Here is a 15,244-nt window from a genome sequence, read left to right as displayed (position 1 = left end):
TTGCTGGGAATTGAACTCAGGACCTCTGGAAGAGCAGTCAGTGCTCTTAACCTCTGAGCCATCTCTCCAGCCCCAACTTGAAGGTTTTTAAATTTGATTTATTCGTGTGCACCTGTCTGTATACTGTGTGCTGGTACCCGTGGAGGCCGGAAGGGGCTTCAGCGTCTCTGGAGCTGGGACTACAGGTGTTCCATGTGCTAATCATGGAATTCAGACTCCTGTGCTTATGACTGAACAGCCAGCACACTAACCCAGAGCCACCTCTCCAGCCCCTGGTAGGAGTGTTTAAAGATACCACACCCAGCATATTATTCCATTCGATTATAAAAAATTATACCCTAATGGGTTCAGTTAGCAGCCATAGGTGTTAATGTTTTCATTTTTTGCCACAACCCAGCAGCGGCCATCAGCTCAGAGCCAGGGTCTTTTTATTTAGCCTGTCTTCAAACTTCCTTTTCTACGGTCGGCATCTTTTCTGGGAATTGTGCTCTTCTGACACGAAAGCCCAATGGTGGCGCATCTCTGAGATACGAAACAGATGAGCACACTTGCAAAGTCCACTCCCTAGACTCTCTCCTCCGGCCTCCATAGCAGTTACAGCCACGTGGAGCTAGACCACCAGATGTGCCAGTTGGTAGTTCTCTGACAGAGCAAATGAGGTAATTGCTCTACATTTTGACCGGGTCTTAAGAATTTGATTAATATTTAAGTGGAGGGAAGAGTGCACATGACATGGAACATGGAGGTCAGAATACAACCTGTAAGAGTTAGTTCTCTCCTTTTTACTATTTAGGCCCCAAAGAACTCAAGCTGTTACCCTGGTGGAAAGCGCTTTACCCTCTGAGCCATCTCACTGGTCCAGTTTCTCTAAATGTTTTTGTTTATCAAATGAAGATAGAAGTACCTACTTAGTAGAGCAGTTGGAATTAGTTCATGTAGAGTTACAACGCCAGGCACAACTAAAAAGTCGCACGCTGAATTTAAACTCTAGCTTCACCTCTTCAGTAACTGTGTATTTTTATTATTATTGAGCTGAGGACCAAACCCAGGGCCTTGCGCTTGCTAGGCAAGAACTCTACCACTGAGCTAAATCCCCACCTCCATGTATAGTCTTGCTATTACTTTCATAAGCTCTCCAAGTTCTTCCAAATATGATCAAGACTGACTGTAGATGCAGATACCAGTGTCACCTAATCCATCTCAATAACTGTGACATGTGTCTTAGTTTCTATTGCTGTGATGAAACATGACCAAAAGCAACTTGGGGAGGGAAGGGTTGATTTGGCTCACATGTCCCAAGTCACAGTCACTGAGAGAAGGCAAGGCAGGAACTCAAATTGGGTGGGAACTTGGAAGCAGAAGCTGATCGAGGCCATGGAGGCTTGCTCAGCCTGCTCTTACAGAACCCAGGAATGTCCCTACCCACAGTGGGTTGGGCCCCCTCCCCCATCAACCACTAATTAAGAAAACTGGGGATTGGGGATTTAGCTCAGTGGTAGAGCACTTGAAGCGCAAGGCCCTGGATTCGGTCCTCAGCTGGAGGATGGGGGGTGGGGGCACACAAAATAACAAGAAAATGCTCTACAGGCTAGCCTACAGTCCCATCTTCTGGAGGCATTTTTTTCAATCGAGGCTCCTTCCTCTCAGATGACTATAGCTTGGGTCAAGTAAACATAAAACTAGCCAGCACGCCGGGCAGTGGTGGTGCACGCCTGTAATCCCAGCACTCGGGAGGCAGAGGCAGGAGGATATCTGTGAGTTCAAGGCCAGCCTGGGCTACCAAGTGAGTTCCAGGAAAGGCGCAAAGCTACACAGAGAGACCCTGCCTTGAAAAACAAAAAAAACTACAACAACAAAAAAAACTAGCCAGCACAACATATGCTTATTCCTACTATATAAAACATTGGAGAGTTGGACATTTGAAGTTTCTGTCATTGTTTTTTGTTGTTTTGTTTGTTTTTGGTTTTTCGAGACAGGGTTTCTCTGTGTAGCTTTCCACCTTTCCTGGATCTCGCTCGGTAGACCAGGCTGGCCTCAAACTCACAAAGACCTGCCTGCCTCTGCCTTCCGAGTGCTGGGTCATTGTTGTTGTTTTCTTTTTCATTTTCAAGACAGGATTTCTTTTTGTAGCCCCAGTTGTTCTGGAGCTCACTCTGTAGACCAGGCTGGCCTCAAACTCAGAGATCTGCCTGCCTCTGCCTCCCAAGTGCTGGGATTAAAGGCGTGCGCCACCACTGTCTGACTTTTCGTCTTTTAATATATTACTTACTGTAGCAGAATACTCAAGAACAGGCAATTTATAAACAGGCATTTGTTTGATTCACGGTTCTGAAGACTAGGAAGTCCAGGATCACAGGCTGGTTTCTGTCAGGGATTTTCATGGTGTGTCACCCATGATAGAGAAGGGCAGGAGTAGCCAAGGAGCTAAACCCACCTTTTCACATGTGTGCATGCATGTGAAGGCCAGAGGTGACATCAGTGTCCTCAGTTGCTCCCAACCTTAAAAAAGTATTTACTGGGAGATGGAGAGATGGCTCAGCAATTAAGAGTACTGGTTGTAGTGGACCTGGTTCAATTCCCAAAACCCACATGGAGACTCACAACTGCTTTTAACTCCAGTCCCATGGAGTTGGAGGGCACTGGGCACACATGTAGTACACATACATTCAAGTAAACAACCCTACAAATGCAATATATTTTAAAATGTGTTTATTGGGGTTGGGGATTTAGCTCAGTGGTAGAGCGTTTGCCTAGCAAGCGCAAGGCCCTGGGTTCGATCCTCAGCTCCAAAAAAGTAGGAAGCTTGGGATTACAGATGTGTACCACCATATCCAGGATCAAACTGAGATGTCAAGTTTGTGGCACACTTCCATATGCTGAGTCATCTTTCTGCCTCCACCTTAGTGTTTCGTTGTTTCCAAGACAGGGTCTTACTATATAGCTCTCAATAGCCTTGACCTTAGTGTGTATACCAGGCTGTCCTTGAATGCAGAAATGCACCTGCCCATGCCAATTGAGTGCTGGGATAAAGGTTACAGCACCATACCCACCTACCTTAGTTTCGAGACAGAATCTTACTGAGTCTACATTTATCAATTTGGCTAGGGAGGCTGGTCAATGAACTTCAGGATCTTCCTGCCTCAATCCCATCCTATAGTTACAGATGCATGCCAAGCTTTTATGTGGGTGCTGGGAATTCAAACTCAGGTCCTCATGCTTGCACAGCTCTTTCAATGCCACTGAGACCCCCCCATTCCCTCCCCCCTCCGCAAAGTCCACACACCTTGTTTTTTGTTTTGAGAGAGAGTCTCAGCTTTGGCTGTCCTAAAACTCACTTATGTAAGCCAGGCTAGTCTTGAACTCAGAGATCCACCTTGCCTCTGCTTGCAGAGTGCTGGGATTATAGGTGTGCACCACCATGGTTGGTCAAAAACCTTGTTTTTGCTAAGTGACCCAGTCTCATTGTAATGACATTAACCCAATCCTAAGGCAAGGCTCTCATGGCTAACTGCACCACCCTTGTGGGGCCTGCTTCCAACAATGTGGCCTTATGGATGTGGTTCCCATACATGAACTTTAGGAGACATACTTAATCCAGAGAACCCATATAATTTCCCTGTAGTGGAATAGCCTGGGCCTTTGGAATCCTTTTAGATTTGAATGAATACAGGTTTGACTATTAACTGTACAGTTTTCAAACTGTGGCTTAATCTCCAAGCCTCAGGCAGATGCCACACACACACAGCACAGGCTTGCTTCCCAGTTAGCCTTGCTGCAGCACTGACATAGTCCAACCTGGACCTTTTATGCAGCTCCAGTGCAGCAGAGATGCTGCCAGGTAGGACTTTCTTTCTTCTACTGGGAACCATCTTCCCACAACACTGCTTTCTTTCCCAAAATATGGTTCCTTTCTCTTTTTTCCCCCCAAGACAGGGTTTCTCTGTGTAGCTTTGGAGCCTGTTCTGGATCTCACTCTGTAGACCAGGATGGCCTCCAACTCACAGAGATCCGCTTGCCTCTGCCTCCCAAGTGCTGGGATTAAGGGCATGTACCACAATCGGAAAGAGATTCTGAGGATAATGGCAAGCAAGATCGAGAATATATCTCAGGATGAGAAGGACTTATTGTTCCGCCATTCTGTAATTTCTTGACCCATCCATCACCTGGTTAGGAAAGGACTCTCAGGAAGACAACAGATGTCCAAGGTCCTTCAGAATCTTTCAGTGATAAATATGCAGCTGTTAAAATGGCTTTGGAGGGGTTGGGGATTTAGCTCAGTGGTAGAGCACTTGCCTAGCAAGCGCAAGGCCCTGGGTTCGATCCTCAGCTCCCAAACAAACAAACAAACAAATAAATAAATAAATAAAATGGCTTTGGAGTTGACTTTGGCAAACAAACTGTTACTTCAAGAAACAAGACTGGGGCTGGAGAGATAGCTCAGAGGTTAAGAGCACTGACTGCTCTTCCAGAGGTCCTGAGTTCAATTCTGGGCAACCACATGGTGGCTTCTCAACCATCTATAATGAGATCAGGCACCCTCTTCTGTATACATAATAAATAAATAAATATATATATATTTTTTAATGTGGAGCTGAGCATCGAACCCAGGGCCTTACGCTTGCTAGGCAAGCGCCCTACCACTGAGCTAAATCCCCAACCCCAATAAATAAATCTTAAAAAAAAAAAAAAAAAAAAAAAAAGGAAAGAAACAAGACTATGGCTTGAATAACCAGAACTTGGAAATGCCTGGAAAATCAGACCATAAGTTTTACATCTCAGAATTAACATGTGTTATTACTGCTATGGGTCTTTTTTATTTTTAAGAACCAGAAACTAGAACAGTTAGGTGTTTTCTCAACTTTATTATAGAACGGAGGAGATAAATCAGAGTATTTCTGTCTTTAATGCAAAAATGATCGACCCTGTGTAGGATCCTAAATGAGATTGTAAGGTTGACATGTTCACGCCTATATACCACTGCTTGTGGGTCAGCGTCTTGCAGGTTTGGGCATTATGTAAACTTTCACAGGCTTACTGAAGGGAATGGTGCCCTCAATGCTGGTTTCCACCTGCGGTGACATCTCACCACCCTCTATCCATGGAGATTTTGGAATGCGTGCACCGGAGTTGTAGGCCAGCAACAGCCTCACTTCCACCTGGCATGGCTCTGGAAAAACAAAACCAAGACAAGAAATCCTTCATCACTGGGTAACTTCTAGGAATTCAAATAAAACTGCAAATAAAGTACCATCAAAGACGGGTTACAAAGCTGGGTTGGGTGACACACACCATTAATCCAAGCACCCTGGAGGCAGAGGTAAGCAAATCTCTCCTTGACTTTGAGGCCAGCCTAATCAACATAGTGAGTTCCAGGACAACCAGAGCTGCATAGTGAGACACTGTCTAAATGAACAAAAGATGGGCTTTTCCTATGTCTGCATCCCTCTTTATGCTCAAATACAAAAAACAGTGTTCTAGACTGAATCCTGTAAGCCGATCCTGAGGCTGCAGATGTAATACCACTGCCTCCATGGCTACGTGCGAGTTTCCTGCAGCTTGAGGTCACAGCAATTGAGACCACCTGAGAGAAACCTGAAAGGGGCCACAGTGGCTGTGGCCTTTTCTCAACCTAGACTGGCAGTTCTGTGTTAGGACTCTGGGCTGTGTGCATCTTAGACTTGGCTTTTTTAGTGGAGATGAAAGCTTTAAGGTAGAAAACAGTTCTGGCAAAAATCTGTTACCAGAGGAAAGGAACATGTTTCAGGGACCTAAAATATCAGAATCCGTTTGATTCTTTCATAAATTACACTGCAGATCTACTGCCTGCCTGTGGCAGGCCTAATGGGAGTAAACAAACCCCCTAGGAGCTGTTGGCTGTTTTGGTTGAGTTGCAATGGAGTATAGGACATGCTCTAATTGAGTCTAAACGTACTGAGGAAAGAATGCAGGAAGGCTTTGGAATGGAATACTCACTCTGTGCCAAACACAAAACCCCAGGAGTTCTTTCCTGCCACACCATGAAAAAAGAGTCACGATCTTGAAAAAAGTCCAGGAGCTCAGATAGCTCTAAGCGGCTGCCCAAATCCATCCTGTGAGAAACTGAGCTCAGTTCAGTCTTCTCTTAACCACATGGCTTCCACACAAAGCAGAGGGAGAGAAGTCCAGAAGGACATACTACTTTTTTGCCAGGCACAGAACAGAACAAGCTTGGGTGCGCTCTACTTAGGTGCAAGAGTTAAAGATCAGCTATGGCTAGAAGAAGTTCAGAGGGTAAGAATGAGCGGGATGGTTCAACACCAAACAGGACAAAGGCTCCAGGACTCCTAATGCCTCTCCAACTCTATTTCTGGCCTCTGGGTCAGAGCAAAGGCTAGATTGTGATCCTCCAGGCAGCCAGAGCACACAGGCCCACTGAGTTCAGCAGAGCACTGAGTGCAGCCTCACAGCTCCAGCCATGTTGTGTCCACACACCCACACCATGGGGCCTGACACAGTCCTTGAGTGTAGTCATGACGCAAGCACTGTTCCAATACCAGACTTCCAGAACAACCTCCCCTCAGAGTGCAGCCGGGCAAGCCCAGCAGCATCAGCTTCATCACACTCCTAGACCATCCCAGTCAACATTTACAGCACTTCAAGGAGCCAAATCCTGGGCAAGTCACAGGAGGGCATATAGTCATTCTGCCTTCCCTCATCAGCGTCTAATAGCAATGGCACTTCAAGCTAATGCCATAGGAAGGAGAGGGGAGAGAAAGCAAGGGGGAGGCAATGGTGGGGAGGAGATACAGTCACCCAAGACAAATCCTACAATATATCCATTCATTTTGCCTAGAAGAATGGTTCCCATCTTAACGGAAAATGAATTGGAGACGTTAAGTTCTTCAGGATCACACAGTAAAGATCTAAAACCCAGACTGAGACTTAGCTCTCTATAAGGTAGCATCCTGCCTCCCAAAACAGCTAAGGCCCCCACAAATTCTGGCCCCCACTTCCTGTGTTAGGGAGAAGGATCAAGAGATTTCAGTATAAGACCATATTTACTTACTTGTCCCAGACTAGAGGGGAACATGAATGGGGAAAAAAAGGGGAGGGCAGGGGGTCCTGGACATTCAGATGTCTAAGTGCCAGAGCTGGGCTCAGTGACAAAGCACTTGCCTAGCCTGTCCAAGATCCTGGGTTCTATCCCTAGCACCACCACCAAAAAAAAAAAAAAAACAAACCAAAAAACAAAAGTCCTCATGCCCATTTCAGAACCTCAAAATAACCTATTCTGTTGTTATTGTCTAGTGCTTACCGTGTATCAGGTACTGTGGATACAGGTGGTAGTGGTGGAGACAAGCATGTTCCCTACCACCAAACTTATTTCAGATGGGAGAAAACATCATGTAAACAATTAAGTGAGAAGACATCTGACGCGAAAAAGTGCTACACAAAGAATTAGAGATAAATAATAGTAACTAGGAACTGAGTTCTCAGGGGACAAATCAGAGAGTTATAGCTCTCCAAGAGATACTGTACTATGGTGTGTCTTTCTTGGTGTCCGTCATCCCTGAATCAAACAATTTAGGTGGGTTGGGAATGTAGCTCAGTGGTAGAATGCCCACCTAGTATGTAGAAGCCCGGGATTGGATCCTTAGTTATACATGCACACACAAAAAATAGTGCAAAAACATACCACAAAGATACAGAAGGGAGGACACTCAGGGAAGCAGATCCTGGGTAACCTGAGATGCCTGGTCCTATGTCTCAAAAACACCAAAGGGGCTGGCTACTCTAACTTCCTCTTTATGAAAACTTCATAGTCATCATTATGCATCTAATATGTCTGATAGAAGGAGACACTGATGGCACTAAACACTTTGTCACGTTTGTTAAGTACTTTGTGTGTGCACTAGTGCATGTGCATGTATGTGCACAAGTGGGAGCCAGAGGTTGATAGCATTGTCTTCTTCAATTCTTTTCTTTTTTTTCTTTCAGAGTTAAAAAAAAAAATTAAGCTGGGTACGGTGGTATACACCTTTAATCTCAGTACTTGGGAGGCAGAAGCAGGTGGATCTCTGAGTTCGAGGCCAGCCTGGTCTACAGAGTGAGTTCCAGGACAGCCAGGGCTACACACAGAAACCCTGTCTCAAAAAACAAAAAGATTGTTTTTCTAAATGTATGACTATTCTGACTGTATGTATGTCTGTGTACCACTTGTGCACCTGCTATACATATAGCTAGAAGAGGGCATCACATCTCCTGGAACTGGAGCTACAGACAGCTGTAACCCACCATGTGGGTGTTGGGAATTAATCCAGGTCCTCTGAAAGAACAGCCAGTGCTCTTAAGCACTGAGCCATCTCTCTGAGCCCTCCACCTTATTTTTTGCAGAGTCACTGAACCTAGAGCTCATCAAAGTGGCTAGACTGCCTGGCCAACAAGCCTCAAGAATGCTCCTGTATTCACTGCCCTTGCACTGGGGCTGTGGGTGTTATTGCTATCCCTGGCTTCTACCTGGGTGTTGCGGATCTGAACTCAGGTCCTCAGGCTCACATGGCAAACACTTTACCAATTGAGCCATGTACCCAGACCCTTTTCACGTATTTCAAAACACAAAATAAAGGACAGTATAAAATAAAATTATAGAAAGTATTTCCCTATTAGTAAAACCAAATTGGTGGCAGTATTACCTTTCCTAGTAAAAGTCATATTCCTAAGTCATCCCCAGTGATTTAGGAAACACCACTGTGGCCAGTTGTGTCCGGTATCTTAGAATCTACAGATTGAGATTTTCCTTGAGTTTTCCTGAGAAGCACTATGGGCGTGAAATGTAAAGTCTTATTCATCTGTATTCTCCTGTTTTATTCTTACAGGTGAATATAATGTGTGTGTGCACACTCGCATACAGACATAAGCTATCCAGGTTCAGTTCTAAGTCTATAAAAACAAACTGTGTTAGCCCCAGTCAGCTCATGGGTATGGGGCGGACAGTTACTTTTCATTTGATTTGTTTCAATGGAATAAGATGGACTGATCATACACAAACAGATAATGATTTATAATATTTATTAAGAAACTTTAATACCCAGAATAATCCTCGCTCATTTATAGGTTGAGAATTATTATCTTTATTTTGGAAGTGAAGAAGAAGACTCAAGAGGGACTCCTCAAAGAACAAATGGTGTGTCAGAGGCACAGTTAGAACAAGAAAGTGAATCTCCTCATGTGCAGCCCAGTCTATTCCCAGGAGACTCAAACTCTATAATCTCCGCTGTGCCCTCTAACAGAATGTTGTTCCTTGTGCAAACAGCAAATTAGTCCAAATGTATTAATGTTTGAGCTTATGAAATCTTACTTAAGAGAGATCAAGTTCAATCAGGGTATGGTGGCACACTCCTTTAATCCCAGTGCTTGGGAGGCAGAGGCAGGCAGAGTTGGAGGCCAGCCTGATCTACATAGAGAGTTTGGGCCAGCCAGGGCTGCCTTCAAACAAACAAACTAACTAAAAAAGCAAATCATAATGAAAAGATACTGAGATTAATGGGGAGATATTTTCCTGCCCACCCAACCCACTGACTCTTACCTGTCCAGGCAGTATGGGAGAGGTACACCTGAGTGATGAGACGGTGCCGCCCTGGGCCAGGGTTCCGAAAGTCTGCTGGCTTGGGGTGGATCATTTGAGCCTGGCCATCTGGGTACAAGACCTAAAATATGACAGAAATGGGGCAACAGAAGAGGGAGAAGCTAAGAAAACAATGATGACTTTACTGTGAACCCCAAGTCAGTAGTAGAAAGGGGACCCTAGCCATCACAAAGAACTGCTTTCTACAGGGGACAACACATACTGGGCAGGGGTGGTGTACTTGGGAAGCAGAGGCACGAGGCCAGCCTGGTCTACAGAGAAAATTCCAGGATATCCAGGGCTACACAGAGAAGCCCTGTCTTAAAAAAACCTAAGAAAAAAAAAGGTGTGTGTGTGAACTCAATACTAGAAGCAGTGTCCAGTAAGTATTTCTTAAATCGCTGGTAAATGAATGACAGGAATAGTGTCTCTATTCGTAGGTAACAGTTAATAACTCTAACTGTGGAAAACTCTCCCAAGCACCCCATTAGAATGACTTCCCTCCTTAGCTCTGAAACCTATCAGGGCCCAGTATTCAACACTCATCTGACAGTGAGAAAACAGTTTCTGTAATAGTCTCTGTTTTAATTTCTATCAGACAGGAAAGCATTTCTCTATTTCTACAAACAGAGTACTCAAAGAAAAGTGGATTGAAATCATTAGCCAGGTCTTCACATCTCGCCAAGTTCCTCAACAACTTGAGGGCCTCTCAGCTACCTGTGTGGAGAGCCTATCACATGACACAGGGTACAAGCAGACTGGACAGGCCCTGTGTAAATACACAGGAATCAGATCATCCTTTCAACTTTGAAATTCAGGGAAGGATGGTTCTTATCTACTTGTTCAAATCTTGCATCTCTCCACTTATCGTGGGTCCTCTCAAGGACTGACAGATCTATTTTTATTTTTCTTTCTTTCTCTCTGTTCTGATTCTTGTTTTGCTGTTTGGGTATGTGTGTGTATGGTGTGTGTGGGGGGGGGGGCGCACAGCTTAGTAATACCCCAGGAGGTCAGAGGACATTCTCCATCTTATTTTTCCAGATGATGTTTTTCTGTGCAGCTTCGGAGTCTCTTCTAGAACTGGCTCTGTAGACCAGGCTGGCCTTGAACACATACAGATCCACCTGCCTCTGCCTCCCGAGTGCTGGGATTAAAGGCGTGCGACACCACCGCCTGGCTTCCTTCTTATTTTTAAGGCATTTCGGCTACACTGACTGGACACTGAGCTCTCAGGAATCCACCTACCTCCACACCCACCCACCTAAGCTCGTGTTACAGGAATGTGTGGCCTAGATTTTTATGTTCTATCGACTTTAAGCTTTTTGCTCACTAAGTCATCTTTGTTAATGTTTTTGAGATACTGTGGTGATATATGGTGTACCCTAAAAACTTGCCTGAGGATCAGAGGACAGAGCCAGCCACTAGATTAGACATATAGCCAGGCAGTGGTAGCACACACTTTTAATCCCAGCACTTGAGATCACATGCCTTTAATCCCAGGAAGTAATATGGCAGGGCAGAAAAAGTTGTATGAGGTGTGAGGGAACAGGAACTTAACTCTCTTTAGGCTGAGGATTTCGTAGAGGTAAGAACTAGTGGCTGGCTATTCTACTTCTCTGATCTTTCAGCTTTCACTCTATTATCTGGCTCTGGGTTTTTTATTAAAAGACCATCTAAGATTTGAACAAGATACAGTCTTGGCTATGTTGCCATGTAGTCTCAACTAGCCTTAAACTTGTACATTGAAAGGTTAGTCTGTAAAGTAATGTTCAGAAGTAGGGTTTTGGGAATACGATTGGCTCATTAGGACTCTGATCTAATCAAGGCATCAAACCTGAGAGATTCGCAATTCCATGTATTTTGGGGGGATGTAGAGAAATTAGGTCACTGGGGGCCTGTCATGTCTCCAATCCCTCCTCCTCCCTTCTAGCTTCCTACATGCCATGAGGTGCACAGCTTTGTTCCACCATGTACTCCTTGCTACGAGGCTGCAGCTTCACCTGAGGCCTACAGCATTGGAGCCAGGCAACTGTAGACTGAAGCCTTTGAAACTGTGAGCTAAATCAAGTCTTTCCATCTCAAGTTGTTTTTCTCGGGTATTTGGAAAATAACACCAATTAGAAGCTGCTTCTCTTCTATTTTGCTTCTAGGCTCTATGGCCACATCCTAGAACAGAAGAAAGCTATAGGTGCCCTAGCTTCCCGAATTTCATTATCTTTAACAGCTCAGTGGGTTCATTTAAAAGAGGAGGAGGAGAAGTTCGGAGAATAATGGAGTGGTTGTCTAGGAGGAGCTGGAATAGGGGAATGCATTCATGTCTGAAATAACCAAAAAGAATTAAAAGGGGGAGGGCTACAGATAAAATTCAGGTGGCAGGATGCTTGCCTAGTGTATATGAAACACGGGGCCAAGCAGCATGTGTTCACAATGCCAGCACTTGAGTGGAAATGGGAAGATGAGAAGTTCAAGGTTATCTAGAAACCATAGCAAGCTGGAGGCAAGCCTGGTCTATGTGATTCTGTATTAAAAGTGTGTGGGGGTGGGGGTAAGGAAGGAGAAGAAAGAGAGGAACAAAGCAACAGAATGCCCAAGTGTTCTCAGCAAAGGCGCCCTCGGTCAAAGTCCTGACTCTGCTGTCACCCGGCTGCTGGAAGTGTTCCTTCAGGAGTAGGTCAGGGGAAGGAAACAGCTGGTAGGAATTATATTCTGAATTTCAGAACATCTGAAACATGTATTTCCTCTTCCAGTAGATAAAACACAGCAACCCAGACCAGTCTAACAAAAGCATTCCTCAAGTTCCTGCTTTCAAAATTAAACATCATGACTGGGCATGGTGGTGCACGCCTTTGATCCCATAGGTTGGGAGGCAGAGGCAGACAGATTTCTCTGAGTTTGAGGCCAGTCTGGGGGGGGTCTACATAGCAAGCTCCAGGCAGCCAGGACTATAGAGAGCCTCTGTCTTAAAATACCAAAAAACAAAACAAATTAAAAAAACAACCAAAAAACAAACAACAAAAAAAATCAAGACACCCACATTTTTAACAAAGAATATAACCCCCATGAAGTCTCTGAGGCATATAGCACCTCTGTTCTGTACCCAGCACAGATGAGGTACTTCAAATATGGTAGCTGGGCTTTAAAACTGCTACTGCTGTCCCATGACAGGGCAGAAGGGTCCCCAATGCATCCCATACAGTCATGTGTTATAGAATATTATTTTATTTTATATTATTTTAAGATGTGTTACACTTGTTTATGCTGTAGGATATTTGTTTAATGATGCAAAGATGTGTTGCATTCTTTTTTTTTTTTTTTTTTGCCAGAGCTGAGAATCGAACCCAGGGCCTTGTGCTTGCTAGGAAAGCGCTCTACCACTGAGCTAAATTCCCAACCCCCATGTTGCATTCTTTTATGCTGCAATTGTTTAACTCCATGAAGCTGTGTTACTTTGCCTGTCTAAAACACCTGATTGGTCTAATAAAGAGCTGAACGGCCAGTAGCTAGGCAGGAGAAAGGATAGGCGGGGCTGGCAGGAAAAGAGAGTAATATACAGGAGTAATCTAGGAGAAGACCAAGGAGCAAGAAAACGAGAAGGAGCCGGGGCGGTGGTGGCGCACGCCTTTAATCCCAGCACTCGGGAGGCAGAGTCAGGAGGATCTCTGTGAGTTCGAGGCCAGCCTGGGCCACCAAGTGAGTTCCAGGAAAGGTGCAAAGCTACACAGAGAAACCCTGTCTTGAAAAACTAAAAAAAAAGAGAGAGAGAGAGAGAGAGAGAGAAAAGGAGGAGAGGAGGACATCAGGGTTCAACCAACCAGCTACAGAGTAAGAAAGAAAGGTATTAAGAAAGGAAAAAAAAAAAAAAAAAAAAAAGGAAGTCATGGGCCTGGAGAGATGGTTCAGTGGTTCAGAGCACTAGCTGTTCTTCCAGAGGACCTGGCTTCAATTCCCATCACCCACATGGCAGCTTATAACTGCTTGTACCTCCAGTTTTAGGGGATCCAACACCTACACAGACAAAATACAAATGTGCGTAAAATTTAAAAAAAAAGAAAGAAAGAAAGAATGAAAGAAAGAAAGAAAAAGCTGGCTAGGTACAGGCCAAGCTAAGGCTGGGCACTCGGAAGAGTAAGCCTGTGTGTATTTCTCTGGGAGCTGGGTGGCGGGCCCCCAAAGAGCCAAAGAGTAAACAACAAACAACAGCTATGCATTTGCCTGGGAAGGCAGCAGAGGTGTTTCAGAGTGGACTTTTTCTTCAGGATAGTTTAGCAGATGACCTGTGAAGGATCTGCCTGCAACTGTTTATGCTTAATTGAATAGAGAGCTTTCTTCAGTTAACCTAACGCCGTCTTCATTAGACTCACACTGCACACTGGGTTTACCTGTTACGCACGTTTCAAAGGAACACTAGCAACGCCAAGCTTAGTCTCAGGATTCTGACTTAACTGTATAGACTGAATGAGGACTGTTGTCAGTTTCTGAGAACCTGCAAGTCCACTAGGACGGGTAACCTTAGCAACAAGAAGCGCGGCAGTTACAATAACTGTGTACTCGCTCGCTCACACGTTCTCTGCGGGGATGATCTGACAACTCCTGCTGGGCAGCCAGTCTGGTTCTGTCCTCTCTCCTCCTCTGACTACCTGCACTGCCAGTGCTCACCCTCTCTCCTCAGTGCCTCCTCCCCTGCCAGTCCTCTTTGTTGTTAATCGTTCTTTCAGGCTGGATCCATGTCGGCACCTCTCCAGAACCTTCCTCTTTGCCCTTCACCACAGTATACTTAACTGTGCCTGCCGAAGCATTGGCCTTCACTTCTAACTGCCTGTCCCTTTATCCGACTCCCAGCAAAACTCAGCACACCAGACAGACTGAGCTCAACCACCTCAGCACTCAGCATGCGCGCTGAAGCAAGGTGACATGCATGAATGGATGCAGGAGAGGTGGAGGGGTGGGCGAAGATGGACTGTGGGAGCAACTTAGTCTTCACCACACCTCTCACGTGATTCTAGCTTAGCTAAGAATGTCCTTGTGATGCCACTTGACCAACCAACAGAACTTGTTAATTACAACTGGTGAATTCAGTGTGTGTGTGTGTGTGTGTGTGTGTGTGTGTGTGTGTGTGTACTGAGAAAGGAATAAATCTAAAGTCTACATTATACAACAGACAGGCAGGGTCCTGTCACTTAGTAAACCTTCCTGGATTCTGACATATACATTCCATGCTAATGTCTTCTATTCCTATCTTCAGGTGTAGAACCTGAGGTTTAGAATTTAATTTGCTCAACAGCAGTTGGCCTCCAAGCCCAGGCTCTCACCATGGAGCATCTTTTCATCTCTTTTTAGTTTTGGTTCCTTAAGTAGATTACAAAAGTACCAAAGTTAAATGTTTCACCACAATGTCAGTGTGCCCAAACCTAACACACCTGGACCTTTACACTGTTCTGAGGGTCTTGCACATGTTCCAGGGTTGCATCCACATCCAAGGCTACCACCAACCCAGATGTAAACCGCAGAGGGTTGTCTGACTCGCCTGCTGGCTCAATGATTGTAGCTGAGGCCTTGTGGATCTGTAAACAACAAGAAAATAAGCTGATTTCTAGCTCAGTGAGGATGGTCCCTACTACCATGGCTGATAACCCAAGTTTG

The 15,244-nt window shown here is 45.0% G+C and overlaps 1 protein-coding gene across 1 annotated transcript in view; it reads right to left on the bottom strand.

Annotated features, from left to right (window-relative positions):
• Positions 1–4,842: 4,842 nt before the first annotated feature.
• Positions 4,843–15,244, bottom strand: part of Ints4 (integrator complex subunit 4) — a 73,262-nt gene continuing 62,860 nt past the window's right edge. Inside the window, exons 21-23 of the mRNA XM_036187313.1 lie at positions 15,022–15,165; positions 9,566–9,686; positions 4,843–5,167 (exon numbers count right to left, since the gene is read on the bottom strand). Of these exons, the coding sequence (XP_036043206.1) occupies positions 4,989–5,167; positions 9,566–9,686; positions 15,022–15,165 (444 nt within the window). The 3' untranslated portion in view covers positions 4,843–4,988. The remainder of the gene's footprint in view (positions 5,168–9,565; positions 9,687–15,021; positions 15,166–15,244) is intronic.

This window comes from Onychomys torridus, chromosome 1, assembly GCF_903995425.1.
Source record: "Onychomys torridus chromosome 1, mOncTor1.1, whole genome shotgun sequence".
In the NCBI taxonomy this organism is placed as follows: domain Eukaryota; kingdom Metazoa; phylum Chordata; class Mammalia; order Rodentia; family Cricetidae; genus Onychomys; species Onychomys torridus.
Note: the sequence above shows the minus strand (reverse complement) of the source record. Positions and strands in the feature narration are given on the sequence as shown.